We start from the raw sequence: 17,456 nt of genomic DNA on the forward strand, positions 1-17,456 counted from the left end.
AGAACTTTTAATTTCCGTTCCAATGAGTCCTCCCACGATATTCTAGGACCACTGAGTCGGTACGATAACCCCTGGGGAAAAAAAACAAACAAATAAACACGCATCCGTGATCTTTCTTCTGGCAAAAAATGCAATATTCCACATTTTTGTAGATAGGAGCTTGAAACCTCTACAGCAGGGTTCTCGTGATACGCTGAATATGATGGTGTGATTTTTATTAAGATTCTATAACTTTTAGGGGGTCTTTCCCCCCTTTTTTCGAAAATCAGCCAAATTTTCTCAGGCGCGTAACTTTTGATGGGTGGGACTAAACTTCATGAAAGTTATATATTTGAATTCAGCATCGAAATTTGATTCTTTTGATGTATCTATTGGTATCAAAAACCCGTTTTCTAGAGTTTCGGTTACCATTGAGCCGGGTCGCTCCTTACTTACAGTTCGTTACCACGAACTGTTTGATTCTAAAGTTAGTCTATTGTCCTAATTCTATCAAGATGGCTTTACTTCAAACTTGTCTACAAAGTAATCATGACATGTCCTTTTTAAAACCAAAGCGACAGCCAGGCATTGACATGAGCCATCGCGCAGAAGTGACACCAAATTAAACGAGAAAAAAAAATACAGCAACAATCCTAAAATGAATTTTTATTTATCTTGAATAGCATTTATCCTAGAAGGGAATAATTATAGTTCCATTCCGTAAAAAGTGTCCTAAGTTCATTGGATTTTATTCCACCAAGACTTCTATGGCATTTTTTGTTATCAGTAATGTATTAGTTTTCGACAATCCTAAAAGCATAGGTTAACATAATTAGTTGTTTTACTTGTACTGGTTTTACAGATATTTACTAGATAGGCTGTGAAGTAATAATTTTTGTCCGTTTTAAGTTTCAACTTCGCTCTTTACTTCTCTTGGAAAAACTTTGTTTTTTTAGATTAATCTTTGCTCATTTGGGATTCAAATTTAATGAAGAAACAACCCTGCCATGATCTCTTTTATTTATACGGAATAATTTCTGTTCGTTTTAAGTTTTAATGTCATTCCTTAGTTTCAGTTGAAAACTTATGAAGCTGTTTAAGGGCGCATTTAGAAGCTTATACGTATTTATGCCTAGTCACTTTTTATAAATTTGACTTGATAGCACATTCCCATAAAGTGCACTTTCAGTTTTTCCATCCATTTTACTCAAATGAAAAGTGCCTTTTTCAATGAAATAACAAAAAATGTGTTTTTCAAAATTTTAACAGGAGCAAAAAATAAGGGGGCAAGGACGTCCCTTCCCCTCAATTACCGCCATTAGAACTAGCTCACAGGCATTATCGCAGAGTAAATTTGAAGGTTTAATTCAAAAGTGTTGATCATTCAAGCTTAATTTTGGTAGATTTTTGTTGAAAAGTTTTTAGTTTTAGTTAATTTTGTTTTCGCAATAATCTTTTACTTTTAAGATGAGCAGAAGATTTATGGAAATTACACAGGAGTTTGGAGGGGGAATTTATGCGAGGGGTTCTTATAAAATTCCAGTTAAGGGCTCTGGACCATAATTGATGCAATGGTACCGTCTTATGCATCTAAACTCTTCCATTTAAGAAGGGGCCCAAAAAGTGCCGTTTTTAGTGCTATATCGTACCTATAGATGGTACAATTGGTGAAAATCACGTAGATATGAATAACAGCTTTGAAATAAGTCTTCCCGGGATATGCTTGGGAAAATGAGTGCATCACATTTGCAAAAATGGTGGATTATCTAAAAAGTAATGATAAGAAGGGACAAACCAGCGATTGAAAATAAAAAATCCAAGGAGGAATCAAACGCATGATAATCTAACTTGAAGTCCAGTGCTATACTAAGAGAACCACGCCTCTAATAATCTAATTTAATATATTGGTCTTTGTAGGACTTTAATTGCGTAGCCTATTAAGGGGGTCTGGAGGAGGAACCTACGGGAGGTATTCTTGCAAACCTCGAGTTAAGGGTTTTAGATCATAATTATTACAATTATTCCGTTTTATACTTTCAAGATTTTCCACTTAAGAAGTGGCACCAAAAGTGTTGTTTTCAGTGTAGAATTCGAATCTTACTTACGAATTGTAGAATTGATAAAAGCCCGTATATATGAGCAAAAGTTTTCAAATGAGCCATTAAACATCACTCTAAGAAGTTCTGGTAGCCACTAGCCCCAGCTTTTCCACTTCAAATATGGTACAAAAAGTGCCGTTTTTGGTACCATTTGAAACTTGCAAATGGCGGAATTTATATGAAGAACGTAAATATGAGCAATGTTTTTTATATGAGCAATATTTTTTATGAGCTATCGAAAATCTATCTACGATGTTCTGGTTGCCGGCTAGCCCCACCCCTTGAGAAATGGCATAAAGTGCCCTGTTTCGTGCCATATGGCACTTGCGGATGGTGGAATTTATATAAACCACGTACATATGAGAAATAGCTTTTAAATGAGCTCTTAAGCATATCTCTATGATGTTCTAGTAACCCGCTAGGCCTGGAAAAAAAATAAGAAAAAAAAGACCGTTTTAAAGTTTTTTAGCTTTTAGTCACTATGGGCTGTGGTTTGCTCTTTACTAGGTTGCAGCTACCGCTGCAACCATGATACCAAACAGTCGAGAAGTTTGCTGAATGCACGATCTGAGCAAACCGATTTCATAGCCACAAGGATAAATGCCGAGCGACAGAATGCATTGGACTTGTATAATTGATGCTATATATTGGCACATTCGGGGGGTGGGGGTAAGGTTAGGTTGAATTAGGTTTTTAGCCCCTTTCTGAGATTTAATTTTCACCCCCCCCTTAATGTACAAATATTTACCCCAAATTATATTATTATATAAACTAAAGTATTATATATTCATCAGAGTATAGCATCTTTCATTATCATTAACCTAACAGCCCTTCTTGAGTGTGTTTGTATAATACATAAGTACCAGTAATTTTTCTTTCAAGAGGGCATAGACTAATGCTACCAATTTTCTGTGTGTTTTTAAGTTAATCGCTGATGGTAGAATTTATAGGAATGGTGTAGAAAGGGCGTAATTTGATATGGGGCAGGGGGTAGGCGACTGCCCCCTTCAGACCCAAGTTTGCCCTCCTCCAGACCTCATCTTACCTCCCGGCTGAAATTTCGTTTCTGCAGAAAAAATCTTGTCAACACTAAGATAAGCCTTCATAATTCAAGCATTCAGAGAAACAGGTCAGTTTTCTTTAGTATATCTTTGCCTCTATGGTAATATATGGCTCGTTTTCCATTTTCACTATCATTTTCACTTAATTTGGAAAAAGTTTGATCCAACTTTGTCCCCCCCCCCCACCACAGGATTTTGACGAAATTACGCCACTCACGTAGATATGAGCAATATTTTTTATATGAGCTATTAAACATCTGTCTAGACACATGCAATACCAATACGCCCAATAACACTACGCTCACGCTGACACCCGTGATATGAATACGCCCGATACTGATACAGTGTGCAGCCCTTTTTCCAGGGAATATGGAGGGTTGTATCATCACCAAAACCAAAGGTATTTGACATTTGAACTATGTTGAACAAAATGACTATCTCAAAATTGTGACTGGATGACTTTGGGGGAGGGGACCTTCAGGGAGGGGCGGGGGGCTAGTTGCCCTCCAATATTTTTGGTCACTTAAAAAGGACACTAGCAAATTTAATTTCCGTTCGAATGAACTATTATACATCTCTCAGTGATGTTCTGGTCACCCCCTAGCCCTGCTAGAAAAAAGAAAAAAGGAAAAAAAAAACGGGAGACGCATCAGTGCTACGACAAGGAAAAAGTCATTTCCTTTGTTTTGCAAGGAGGGGAAGTGTAAAAACCATTTGTAATATTTTCGACCATCGTGAACCCAATGGCACACTTTTTCTTTTGATCTGACGTCATTTTCGACGGGTTTCAGGCTTTTTTTTCGAAACCACCATAAATTTCTTTTCACAATAACCTTTTACTTTTAAGACAAGCCAAAATAAGTCATCATTCCTAATCAGTGTCAGATGGCAATTTGTTTTCACTAGGCAGTTTTTTTCTTAAACATGATATTTGGCTTTTGATTCTGACCGTGTTAAAGATTTTATAGTAAATTCTCCCAACAGACTAATGAGAATTACTAAGGGGGCTGGGAGGGGGAGTATAAGGTTACACCACGTAACCTTCGGTTTACTTCCTCTTGTTAATTGTTTCCATTATCTCCCTACCGTCAGATTGACTACCTTCTGTACAACCGCTATAATCTTCATCACCGCTATCACCAGTCGCTGAGGCTGGGTACTTCGCTGGGCCTAACTGCTGCCCCCTCTAGGTCCCTGAACTATACAGGTTTTCAACCCTGCCAAGACCCTTATTGTGAGAAAGTATGACATGTCCACATTTCTACTGCAATCATCCGGGTGCGATCGTCCCCAGGTACAATTATTTCGGAGTTATTGAGTTGTCTTTGTCCTAAGTGTTTTGTAAATAAACTGATAAACCGTAATGAGTCATGATTTACTAAGGGATGTAAAGAGAGTGGATGAAAACTTAAACAAACTTAAAAAAGTGTTTCAACACCAATTTACAAGCGGCGTGGTAAAATTATTTGAAAATAATGTTACATAACACGTTACTTCTTAAAGTTTTGAAAGAAGACTTCTCAAGGACAATATATTTCTACTAGCAACATAACAGCCCTTTTAAGTAAAAAGCCACATGAGGTCATAACACAGCTGCACAAGTTGCTTCTCCACAATAGCTCCTTCTCATGTGTACAGGATACTGCACTTGAGCCGGCTTACGATCAAACAGCAGAAAGCCCCCGGAAAGCATGGACACATTCTGGTTACTAAAGGGCTTACAGCAATTGACGATGCTCTCCAATGGTGTCAGTGTCCTTTTCCAGCACTTTCCAAGCCTAATACTTCCGGCTCATTACAGTTTCATGCCTTTCATTATTAGATTATGATTGGGAGGCAATCTGAAATGATATAGAGTAGAAAAAGGGAGTTGACCACACCAAAAAGCCACCAAAATAGCCAAAGACCAGAAAGAAACCAGTCCGTAAGTCAAGCCGTTCAAAGCAAACAAATCAATTCAAACAAGCCAATTTCAAAGCTTTGTTAGTTTCTCGGTTATATTTGCCTGGAGGGTGACCATTCTTTGAGCTAAATCTTCAAGGCGGTTTGTATAAATATCTAGGGTAAAGTCTCTTTAACCCCTTAGTGCACTTAAAAGTTGTATTTTAAGCTTTCCATACTCAAATTTGGGATTGGAACTGTGAGGCCTTATGTCCTTACTTTGTGATTACGTGTCATAGCTCGTAAATGTCTATTTCCGTCTTGCCTCTTTCTTATCCCCTTTTTCTTATCCCTTTTGATCTCATGTGGTAGTTACAGCTCTTATTAGGTGCCCTCGTGACAAAATCAACCCCATATTCTTGTATTGATTTAAGGCTGTATAAGCAGTTTCTCCCCCTAGGGGTAAAGTCAGTAACCTGAGCTTGAGGAGGAGCAAGCACATGTAGCACGAAAATAGCTCCGGGGGTACTTGTCAATTAGCTGGAACCCACGCAAGAAAGTCAAGTTTGGTTAATACTAATGAAATTAAACAAAATAGGATGAAAATATAATAGTTTAGAAACAAATTTGGCTATATATTACTACATAAGGGGGGGGGGGGGTAAAGCATAGCATACATTAAATGCGTAACCTAACCTAGGTACCTTTCCCCCCTAAAACCAAAAAAACAAAAGTTTAAATATTGTAAACGCAACTACAAACCACGGTTTGCAATCCAATTCTCTATTGAAAGAAACCCGTTTGACTAGTTTCTTGCGGTATCATTTGAGAACGAGGAAAAGATTTAGGCTGAATTTTTATGATAATTTAATACGAATTGGGGAACTGAAAAATTCAAGCACATATTGCATCTGGAGTTAGGCTATGCCTTGGTTATGACTGTTTCCACTCGTTAGTTAAAGATATGCCTATTGACCTGTTTCGTTCATGTTACGTCTCCGATATTTGGATAACTATTACTATCACCTTTTTTAGTTTACATTCCCTCCCCTAAACTATCTTATTTAAAGTAATGTTTAGTTTCTAATTATTGTTGCACTCCTGAAGAGAATATTTCATAGCTTCTTTTTACTTACTTGAACTTTTTGCACTAGCAGAACTACAAGTTTTCACTGCATCATGAATAGGAGAAAGTTGAATTAGATTTCACATGGAAAATCTGAAGCGTGATGTGGGAGAAGCTGGTCAAATACTGCTTCATGATATTATCTGCGGAAAAGAAGTGGACGATAAAGCTTCAGGTTTGTTTGTTTCAGCCTTATTTGTTTTTTAGGTAACCTGCCACTAGGAATGTCTCCAGTCTCCACGAGGGGAAGAGGCCTCCAGCATAAAAGGCCTCCCTCTGGAATGTGGTTGAACTTCGCGCTTTTACATTTTACGTGGGCTTAAATTAACCAGGATGCGCTATATCCCACTGATTTTCCGTGGGTAGAGCTTGTATGAAACTGAAGAGTTACCCACTCTCAGTCACCCGGTGTACATAAATGTCAGAATGTCGCTTACTCCTCCATGTTGTGGAACACATCCACCGTGTCTCTTCGGGCCGGCTGGTACACTTGTGCCGTGAGCGGAGTGCACTACCTACTATACATAATTTTGAAATCGGATAAATCATCGTATGAAACCTCGTAAGGCCCATTCACATTAAGATTTGCTAATATTGATAATAAGACCGTTCAAGTCCATTAACAATGAGATTTTACTGATGCTGAGATTTAGCTAGTGCTAAGTCGACCCAATCAGATTTATGATAGAGTTTTTTAATTAGCCGAGGTCAATCGAAAAATTTGCCAATAAAAAAGCCTTTTAAAGCCTGTATAAAGTGATGTTAATGACCAGATTTTACCATTCACAACGGTTGATTCAAACACAGAAATCGCCGAAATTGCCCTTTGTTGTCTTTGTCTCAGAGCTAACATATCCTTGTCTTTCTTGCCTTATACGTTCTTTGAGATCTGGCAGGATCCAGCAGCTCCTTTCAATATTTCACTTCTTCTTTATTCCACTTTTTCATTTTTTTATCCATTTTTGTTTGCATTTTTTTCTCTAACTGGAAGAGGTTCGGGTTCTAACCAATTAGAAAATTTTATGAATTATTTGCTCAGCCTTAACGAAGTTCCAACCGATTGAAGTTAAGTTTTGCGTTGGGTTTCAACTGGCTCTCCAAATGATTACGAATTAGATCAGGGTATTAGTAAAAATATTATTGTGAAAAATTATGATTGACTCGGCCTTAGTTCAAATCGATTGAAGTTCAGTTTTTGCTCGATGCCGAAATGGGTCTTTATACTTTATTAATGTTATACTTTTCAAAATGAGTTAGGTAATTTAACTTTCAAAAATAATTTGAAATCGAACTGTTTCATTTTAATTTTGGTAATAGTGTATTTTAGAACGCCTAAAAATTTGTTTCCAATTTACTGAATACAAATTCAAAATCGAATTTGAAATACAAATTCATCGCTAATACAAATCAAAAACGTACACCCACCAAGGCCGTATCCAGGGGGGGGGGGGTGGTACCCGGTTTGAATCCCCCCCCCCCCGAAATTTTTGACCGACTCGAAAATAAGTCGAAAATTATTAAAACCTAGGTAAAAATCAGTAAAATTAGTCGAAAACTGAGTCAAAAATTATTAAACCCCCCCCCCCCCAAAAAAAGTCAAAAATTAGTAAAACCCCCCCTGAACAAAAATCCTGGATACGGCCCTGACACCCACCTTTAAAATTTTTACCGTAGAACGTAATGCCTTTTGAATTTGAGCGGTTGAAGAGCACTTGCGTTCCAAATTAACAGAAATGTCAATGCGTTCCAAATATGCGTTCCAAATTAACAGAAATGAGTTAGGTAATTTAACTTTCAAAAATAGTTTGAAATCAAACCGTTTAATTTTAATTTTGGTAATAGTGTATTTTAGAATGCCTAAAAATTTGTTTCCAATTTACTGAATACAAATTCAAAATCGAATTTGAAATACAAATTCATCGCTAATACAAATCAAAAACGTACACCCACCAAGGCCGTATCCAGGGGGGGGGGGTACCCGGTTTTAACCCCCCCCCCCCCGAAATTTTTTACCGACTCGAAAATAAGTCTAAAATTAGTAAAACCTAGGTAAAAATCAGTAAAATTAGTCGAAAACTGAGTCAAAAATTAGTAAACCCCCCCCCCCAAAAAAAAGTCAAAAATTAGTAAAACCCCCCCTGAACAAAAATCCTGGATACGGCCCTGACACCCACCTTTAAAATTTTTACCTTAGAACGAATGCCTTTTGAATTTGAGCGGTTGAAGAGCACTTGCGTTCCAAATTAACAGAAATGTCAATGCGTTCCAAATATGCGTTCCAAATTAACAGAAATGAGTTAGGTAATTTAACTTTCAAAAATAGTTTGAAATCAAACCGTTTAATTTTAATTTTGGTAATAGTGTATTTTAGAACGCCTAAAAATTTGTTTCCAATTTACTGAATACAAATTCAAAATCGAATTTGAAATACAAATTCATCGCTAATACAAATCAAAAACACACCCACCTTTAAAATTTTTACCGTAGAACGTAATACCTTTTGAATTTGAGCGGTTGAAGAGCACTTGCGTTCCAAATTAACAGAAATGTCAATGCATTCCAAATTAACAGAAATGAGTTAGGTAATTTAACTTTCAAAAATAGTTTAAAATCAAACCGTTTAATTTTAATTTTGGTAATAGTGTATTTTAGAACGCCTAAAAATTTGTTTCCAATTTACTGAATACAAATTCAAAATCGAATTTGAAATACAAATTCATCGCTAATACAAATCAAAAACGTACACCCACCTTTAAAATTTTTACCGTAGAACGTAATACCTTTTGAATTTGAGCGGTTGAAGAGCACTTGCGTTCCAAATTAACAGAAATGTCAATGCGTTCCAAATTAACAGAAATGAGTTAGGTAATTTAACTTTCAAAAATAGTTTAAAATCAAACCGTTTAATTTTAATTTTGGTAATAGTGTATTTTAGAACGCCTAAAAATTTGTTTCCAATTTACTGAATACAAATTCAAAATCGAATTTGAAATACAAATTCATCGCTAATACAAATCAAAAACGTACACCCACCAAGGCCGTATCCAGGGGGGGGGGGTTACCCGGTTTGAATCCCCCCCCCCGAAATTTTTGACCGACTCGAAAATAAGTCGAAAATTAGTAAAACCTAGGTAAAAATCCTTAAAATTAGTCGAAAACTGAGTCAAAAATTAGTAACCCCCCCCCCAAAAAAAAAGTCAAAAATTAGTAAAACCCCCCCTGAACAAAAATCCTGGATACGGCCCTGACACCCACCTTTAAAATTTTTACCTTAGAACGTAATGCCTTTTGAATTTGAGCGGTTGAAGAGCACTTGCGTTCCAAATTAACAGAAATGTCAATGCGTTCCAAATATGCGTTCCAAATTAACAGAAATGAGTTAGGTAATTTAACTTTCAAAAATAGTTTGAAATCAAACCGTTTAATTTTAATTTTGGTAATAGTGTATTTTAGAACGCCTAAAAATTTGTTTCCAATTTACTGAATACAAATTCAAAATCGAATTTGAAATACAAATTCATCGCTAATACAAATCAAAAACGTACACCCACCTTTAAAATTTTTACCGTAGAACGTAATACCTTTTGAATTTGAGCGGTTGAAGAGCACTTGCGTTCCAAATTAACAGAAATGTCAATGCGTTCCAAATTAACAGAAATGAGTTAGGTAATTTAACTTTCAAAAATAGTTTAAAATCAAACCGTTTAATTTTAATTTTGGTAATAGTGTATTTTTAGAACGCCTAAAAATTTGTTTCCAATTTACTGAATACATATTCAAAATCGAATTTGAAATACAAATTCATCGCTAATACAAATCAAAAACGTACACCCACCTTTAAAATTTTTACCGTAGAACGTAATACCTTTTGAATTTGAGCGGTTGAAGAGCACTTGCGTTCCAAGTTAACAGAAATGTCAATGCGTTCCAAATTAACAGAAATGAGTTAGGTAATTTAACTTTCAAAAATAGTTTGAAATCAAACCGTTTAATTTTAATTTTGGTAATAGTGTATTTTAGAACGTCTAAAAATTTGTTTCCAATTTACTGAATATAAATTCAAAATTGAATCTAAAATACAAATTCATCGCTAATACAAATCAAAAACGTACACCCACCTTTAAATTTTTTACCGTAGAACGTAATGCCTTTTGAATTTGAGCGGTTGAAGAGCACTTGCGTTCCAAATTAACAGAAATGTCAATGCGTTCCAAATTAACAGAAATGAGTTAGGTAATTTAACTTTCAAAAATAGTTTGAAATCTAACCGTTCAATTTTAATTTTGGTAATAGTGTATTTTAGAACGTCTAAAAATTTGTTTCCAATTTACTGAATACAAATTCAAAATCGAGTTTGAAATACAAATTCATCGCTAATACAAATCAAAAACGTACACCCACCTTTAAAATTTTTACCGTAGAACGTAATTCCTTTTGAATTTGAGCGGTCGAAGAGCACTTGCGTTCCAAATTAACAGAAATGTCAATGCGTTCCAAATTAACAGAAATGAGTTAGGTAATTTAACTTTCAAAAATAGTTTGAAATCAAACCGTTTAATTTTAATTTTGGTAATAGTGTACTTTAGAACGCCTAAGAATTTGTTTCCAATTTACTGAATATAAATTCAAAATTGAATCTAAAATACAAATTCATCGCTAATACAAATCAAAAACGTACACCCACCTTTAAAATTTTTACCGTAGAACGTAATGCCTTTTGAATTTGAGCGGTTGAAGAGCACTTGCATTCCAAATTAACAGAAATGTCAATGCGTTCCAAATTAACAGAAATGAGTTAGGTAATTTAACTTTCAAAAATAGTTTGAAATCAAACCGTTTAATTTTAATTTTGGTAATAGTGTATTTTAGAACGCCTAAAAATTTGTTTCCAATTTACTGAATACAAATTCAAAATCGAATTTGAAACACAAATTCATCGCTAATACAAATGAAAAACGTACACCCACCAAGGCCGTATCCCGGGGGGGGTTACCGGTTTTGACCCCCCCCCCCCCACCCCGAAATTTTTGACTGTCTCGAAAATAAGTCAAAAATTAGTAAAACCTAGGTGAAAATCAGTGAAATTAGTCGAAAAATGAGTCAAAAATTAGTAACCCCTCCCCCCCCCCAAAAAAGTCAAAAATTAGTAAAACCCCCCTGAACAAAAATCCTGGATACGGCCCTGACACCCACCTTTAAAATTTTTACCTTAGAACGTAATGCCTTTTTGAATTTGAGCGGTTGAAGAGCACTTGCGTTCCAAATTAACAGAAATGTCAATGCGTTCCAAATTAACAGAAATGAGTTAGGTAATTTAACTTTCAAAAATAGTTTGAAATCAAACCGTTTAATTTTAATTTTGGTAATAGTGTATTTTAGAACGCCTAAAATTTTTTTTCCAATTTACTGAATACAAATTCAAAATCGAATTTGAAATACAAATTCATCGCTAATACAAATCAAAAACGTACACCCACCTTTAAAATTTTTACCGTAGAACGTAATACCTTTTGAATTTGAGCGGTTGAAGAGCACTTGCGTTCCAAGTTAAAGGAAATGTCAATGCGTTCCAAATTAACAGAAATGAGTTAGGTAATTTAACTTTCAAAAATAGTTTAAAATCAAACCGTTTAATTTTAATTTTGGTAATAGTGTATTTTAACACGCCTAAAAATTTGTTTCCAATTTACTAAATATAAATTCAAAATTGAATCTAAAATACAAATTCATCGCTAATACAAATCAAAAACGTACACCCACCTTTAAAATTTTTACCGTAGAACGTAATGCCTTTTGAATTTGAGCGGTTGAAGAGCACTTGCGTTCCAAATTAACAGAAATGTCAATGCGTTCCAAATTAACAGAAATGAGTTAGGTAATTTAACTTTCAAAAATAGTTTGAAATCAAACCGTTTAATTTTAATTTTGGTAATAGTGTATTTTAGAACGTCTAAAAATTTGTTTCCAATTTACTGAATACAAATTCAAAATCGAATTTGAAATACAAATTCATCGCTAATACAAATCAAAAACGTACACCCACCTTTAAAATTTTTACCGTAGAACGTAATACCTTTTGAATTTTAGCGGTCGAAGAGCACTTGCGTTCCAAATTAACAGAAATGTCAATGCGTTCCAAATTAACAGAAATGAGTTAGGTAATTTAACTTTCAAAAATAGTTTGAAATCAAACCGTTTAATTTTAATTTTGGTAATAGTATATTTTAGAACGCCTAAAAATTTGTTTCCAATTTACTGAATATAAATTCAAAATTGAATCTAAAATACAAATTCATCGCTAATACAAATCAAAAACGTACACCCACCTTTAAAATTTTTACCGTAGAACGTAATGCCTTTTGAATTTGAGCGGTTGAAGAGCACTTGCATTCCAAATTAACAGAAATGTCAATGCGTTCCAAATTAACAGAAATGAGTTAGGTAATTTAACTTTCAAAAATAGTTTGAAATCAAACCGTTTAATTTTAATTTTAGTAATAGTGTATTTTAGAACGCCTAAAAATTTGTTTCCAATTTACTGAATACAAATTCAAAATCGAATTTGAAATACAAATTCATCGCTAATACAAATCAAAAACGTACACCCACCAAGGCCGTATCCAGGGGGGGGGGGTAACCGGTTTTGACCCCCCCCCCCCCTCCGAAATTTTTGACCGAGTCGAAAATAAGTCAAAAATTAGTAAAACCTAGGTAAAAATCAGTAAAATTAGTCGAAAACTGAGTCAAAAATTTGTAAGCCCCCCCCCCAAAAAAAAAGTCAAAAATTAGTAAAACCCCCCCCTGAACAAAAATCCTGGATACGGCCCTGACACCCACCTTTAAAATTTTTACCGTAGAACGTAATGCCTTTTGAATTTGAGCGGTTGAAGAGCACTTGCGTTCCAAATTAACAGAAATGTCAATGCGTTCCAAATTAACAGAAATGAGTTAGGTAATTTAACTTTCAAAAATAGTTGGAAATCAAACCGTTTAATTTTAATTTTGGTAATAGTGTATTTTAGAACGCCTAAAACTTTGCTTCCAATTCACTGAATATAAATTCAAAATTGAATCTAAAATACAAATTCATCGCTAATACAAATCAAAAACGTACACTCACCTTTAAAATGTTTACCGTAGAACATAATGCCTTTTGAATTTGTGCGGTTGAAGAGCACTCGCGTTCCAAATTAACAAAATGTCAATACAGAACTTTCTTTCTAATGAATTACAGAATAATTGAGTTCTAGTTTTTTTTTTTTTATACCTGAAAGGACAACGACCATGCTTGATCAAACAGTTCGTGGTAACGAACTGTAAGTAAGGAGCGACCCGGCTCAATGGTAACCGAAACTCTAGAAAACGGGTTTTTGATACAAATAGATATATCAAAAGAATCAGATTTCAATGCTGATTTCAAATATATAACTTTCATCAAGTTTAGTGCTACCCATCAAAAGTTAGGCGCCTGAGAAAATTTGGCTGATTTTGAAAAAAGGAGGAAAGACCCCCTAAAAGTTATAGAACCTTAATGAAAATCACACCATCATATTCAGCTTATCAGAGAACCCTACTGTAGAGGTTTCAAGCTCCTATCTACAAAAATGTGGAATTTTACATTTTTTGCCAGAAGAAAGATCACGGATGCGTGTTTGTTTGTGTGTGTGTTTTTTGTTGTTTTTTTTTCCCCAGGGGGAATCGTATCGACCCAGTGATCATAGAATATCGTGGTAGAGCTCATTCGAAAGGACATAAAAAGTTCTATTTCCGGTTTAGATTGACAAAAAAAAATGGATTGAACCATTGCCCCCTCCCACGCTTATTTTTTTCCTAAAGTCACCCGATCAAAATTTTGAGATAGCCATTTTGTTCAGCATGGTCTAAAATATGATAAATATGTCTTTTAGGATGACTTAATCCCCGAAGTTCCCAGAGGGAGGGCTAAAAGTTATGAACTTTACCCAATGTTAACATATAGTATTGGTTATTGGGATGTATACAGAAGTTTTCAGGAGGTTTTTTTCCTGGTAGTGGGAGAGAAGGGTGGGTCGGTGGTTATGTTGGAGGATCTGTTCATGAAGGAAGTTTTCACGGGGGAAGGGAAATTGCCATGAAGGGGGCGCCGGACTTGCCAGCATTATTTATTGGTTATTGGGAAGTATACAACCATTTTCAGGAAGGATTTTTTATAGAGGGGGGGGCTAGAGGAGGGGGTTACTCTGGAGAATATTTCCGTGGAGGATGTTTCTTTGGGGTAAGGGGCATTTCTATGAAGGGGGCGCCGGATTTCCAAGCATTATTTAAAAAACGATCCGAAATTAAATAAAAAAAAACAAGTTTTTTCAACTGAAATATAAGAAGGAATATTATAACTTAAAACGAACAGGAATTATAACGTATGTGAGGGGGTTCTCCCCCAAGTCAATACCACGCTCTTTAAGCAACAGTTTTTTTTATTTCTTTAAAAAGAGCTATCTATTATAATTAAAAGACCATTGTTATTAAGGGGTTTGTGAATCAAAATTTTTTTTAAATTTTAACGTAAAGAGCGTGGTATTGATTAAGGGGAGAACCCCTTCATATACGTAATAACATATACGTAATAAGAAAAACAGTAAAAAAACAAGCGATATTGCTCAATAGTAATCGAAACTTTTAAAAACGGAATTTTGATGTCAATAAATGTATCAAAAGAATGTGTTTATAATGCTGATCCTAAATATATAAATTTTATTAAGTTTAGTATTACTCATCAAAGGCTACGAGCCTGAGAAAATTTACTCGATTTTTTAAAGAGGGGGAAACATCCCCTACAAGTGAAAGAATTTTAATGAAAATCACACCGTCAGATTCAGCGTATCAGAAAACCCTATTACATAGGTTTCAAGCTCATATCTGCAAAAATCTGCAACTTTGTATTTTTTGCCAGAAGAAATATATACGAATATAGAAGTTAGTTACGCAAGTTAATTTGTAAAGACATCCATTTAGCAAAAGAAAAGTAAAATTTTTATGCAAATAAAAGCTGCATTAACTAAAAAACGATCAGAAATTAAATAAAAAAAAAACAAGTTCTTTAAACTGAAAGTAAGGAGCGACATTAAAACTTAAAACGAACAGAAATTATTCCCTATATGAAAGGGGCTATCCCCTCCTCAACGCCTCGCTCTTTACGCGAAAGTTTGACTCTGTCTCACAACTTTGTTTTATAAAACACTAAAAAACTTTAGCGTAAAGAGCGAGGCGTTGAGGAGGGGATAGCCCCTTTCATATACGGAATAATTTCTGTTCGTTTTAAGTTTTAATGTCGCTCCTTACTTTCAGTTTAAAAAACTTGTTTTTTTTATTTAATCACAATCAAGATTGAATAGCCCGTTTAGTTAACTGGAGCAAGCATATATATATATGATGCTTTGTTAAAATTTTTGGCTTAGTCACTAAAAATTCTATCCGCCCGAAAAAAACATGACTCGCGGGTTTATTGATGTTCATAAAAACATGACCAGTCAGAAAATAATTTAAATTCAATCTGCAGTTCTGTTATGCATTTAGTCTTATATGTCCAAGGCTGAATTAGTCGTTATACTCTCAAAACTAGCTTACCCGTCGCGCGTTGGTGCAATCTTAAAAGAAAGGAAATTCAAGGAAATTTCCCCCATGTAAAAACTCCCCCTCTAATAAAAATTACCCCGGAAAATTCCCCCCTTCCCCGCGGCAAATCTCCCTGCAAAACTCCCCCACATACCATTCTCCTCTCAGACTCCCTTGAAAAATTTTCACCCTGTTAAATCTCCCTTCCCCTCGGAAAATTCCCCTTTATTAGAGAATCGGGTCCAGAAGTCGAAAAAATCCTTAAATCGAAAAACACGATAATACACTAAATCCATAAATATGAACATTATTTTTTTTTCTTTTCACAATAGAGTTAATTTCTGACTGAAAAATTCGTACTTTACCCTATATTTATATTATTTACCTAATTAATTTATTTTGATCGCATACGTAAAGAGTCGGAATAAAGATATGCGAATCAATCCATTTTAATATGGCAAATCCCCCCTCCCTGTGGAATTACCTTCGTGGAAAATTTTCCCCACATGTAAAATAATGATAGAATTCTTTAATTTGAAAAGTATTGTCGAATGCCGGATTCAAAGAGTTTACTGAAAAAGAAATTTTTTAATTCCAGAAGTGTGTTAGATGACAGAATACATGCCTAACTAACCCATTCATTGAATATCCAGAAAATGTGAATAATTTAATCGGAAATAACTTTCAATTATTTGTGTTGACAGTCTAAAATTATATCAGTGCGAAAAGTATTGAGAGGGTCTTTGGGGGGGGACACTTACATCCAAAACCTTTACAAGAGGGTATTCAACAGCTTCTGAAAGTTTACTGGTGATCGTATAAGTATGTAAAACTATGAAGAATTTTGATGTTTCAGATGTAACGGCAAAACTGACTCTACTGCATGAGGAACTGTCCGGGTCTGCTATTCCGAAGTTTCAGACATTTCATTGTCTTATCCAGTGTTTTTGTTCTAGTTTACTGTTTTTGTTTATTTTGGTCTCTTTTCTATTTTTATTTCTTTATTCCACTTTTTCTTGTTGTTTATAGTTGGCTAAAAATAGATTTTTATTATTATTAATGCAAAGGTAGAAATATTTCAATCGAAGGGTATTTGTTTCAAGTTGTCTTGCAATGAGAAAGAAATTTACAGGCCTATCAAACTCTTCTTGGTATTTTACTGCCTTAAAAATAAGAAAAAAAAGGAAAAAAAAATTGCAGGAAACCTCAGATAATGGAGAATAAACAGGCTTCTGGTTTAGTTTCTTCATGTTGAAAAAAATATATAGCTCTGCCATTAAAAAAAAGAAAGGTACTTGTGTAGAATCTGGGTACACACGAAAGAAAGACCGCATTGAAATCTCAAAACCGCTATTGATAAACAGGTTTGTGAGGTGTTGCTCACTCCGTGACAAAGATTTAAACTTTAGTTTTTTGGGGTTTAGGGGACTAAACCCCAGTTTTTTTGGGTTTGGTAGCTAGGTTAGGTGAGATTACGTATTTAATATATGCTATGCTTTACCCCCACCTCCCTAATGTGCAAATATATAGCCCAAATTTGTTTCTAAACTATTATATTTTCATCCTATTTTGTTTTATTTCATTAGCATTAACGAAACTTCACTTCTCGCGTGTGTACCCATATTCTACACAAATACCAAAAGAAATATAGGGCTTGGGTACCTTTTTCTAACTCCCTTAAATATGTCCAAGTTAAGTTTTTACTCCCTAGCTGTTGAA

The 17,456-nt window shown here is 34.8% G+C and overlaps 1 protein-coding gene across 2 annotated transcripts in view; it reads left to right on the forward strand.

Moving 5' to 3' along the window:
• The window catches only part of LOC148954600 (uncharacterized), an 88,852-nt gene that overhangs the window by 40,299 nt on the left and 31,097 nt on the right, over positions 1-17,456 (forward strand). The window contains exon 2 of one of the 2 annotated variants that reach the window (XM_089086636.1): positions 6,178-6,321. In XM_089086636.1, coding sequence (XP_088942762.1) covers positions 6,231-6,321 — 91 coding nt within the window. In that variant the 5' untranslated portion in view covers positions 6,178-6,230. Of the gene's footprint in view, positions 1-6,174; positions 6,322-17,456 lie in introns of both variants that reach the window. The other variant, XM_089086637.1, reaches the window with a different exon arrangement.

The sequence above is a fragment of the Artemia sp. Qi Xiang Cuo genome, chromosome 3 (genome assembly GCF_049724085.1).
Source record: "Artemia sp. Qi Xiang Cuo chromosome 3, ASM4972408v1, whole genome shotgun sequence".
NCBI lineage: Eukaryota > Metazoa > Arthropoda > Branchiopoda > Anostraca > Artemiidae > Artemia > Artemia sp. Qi Xiang Cuo.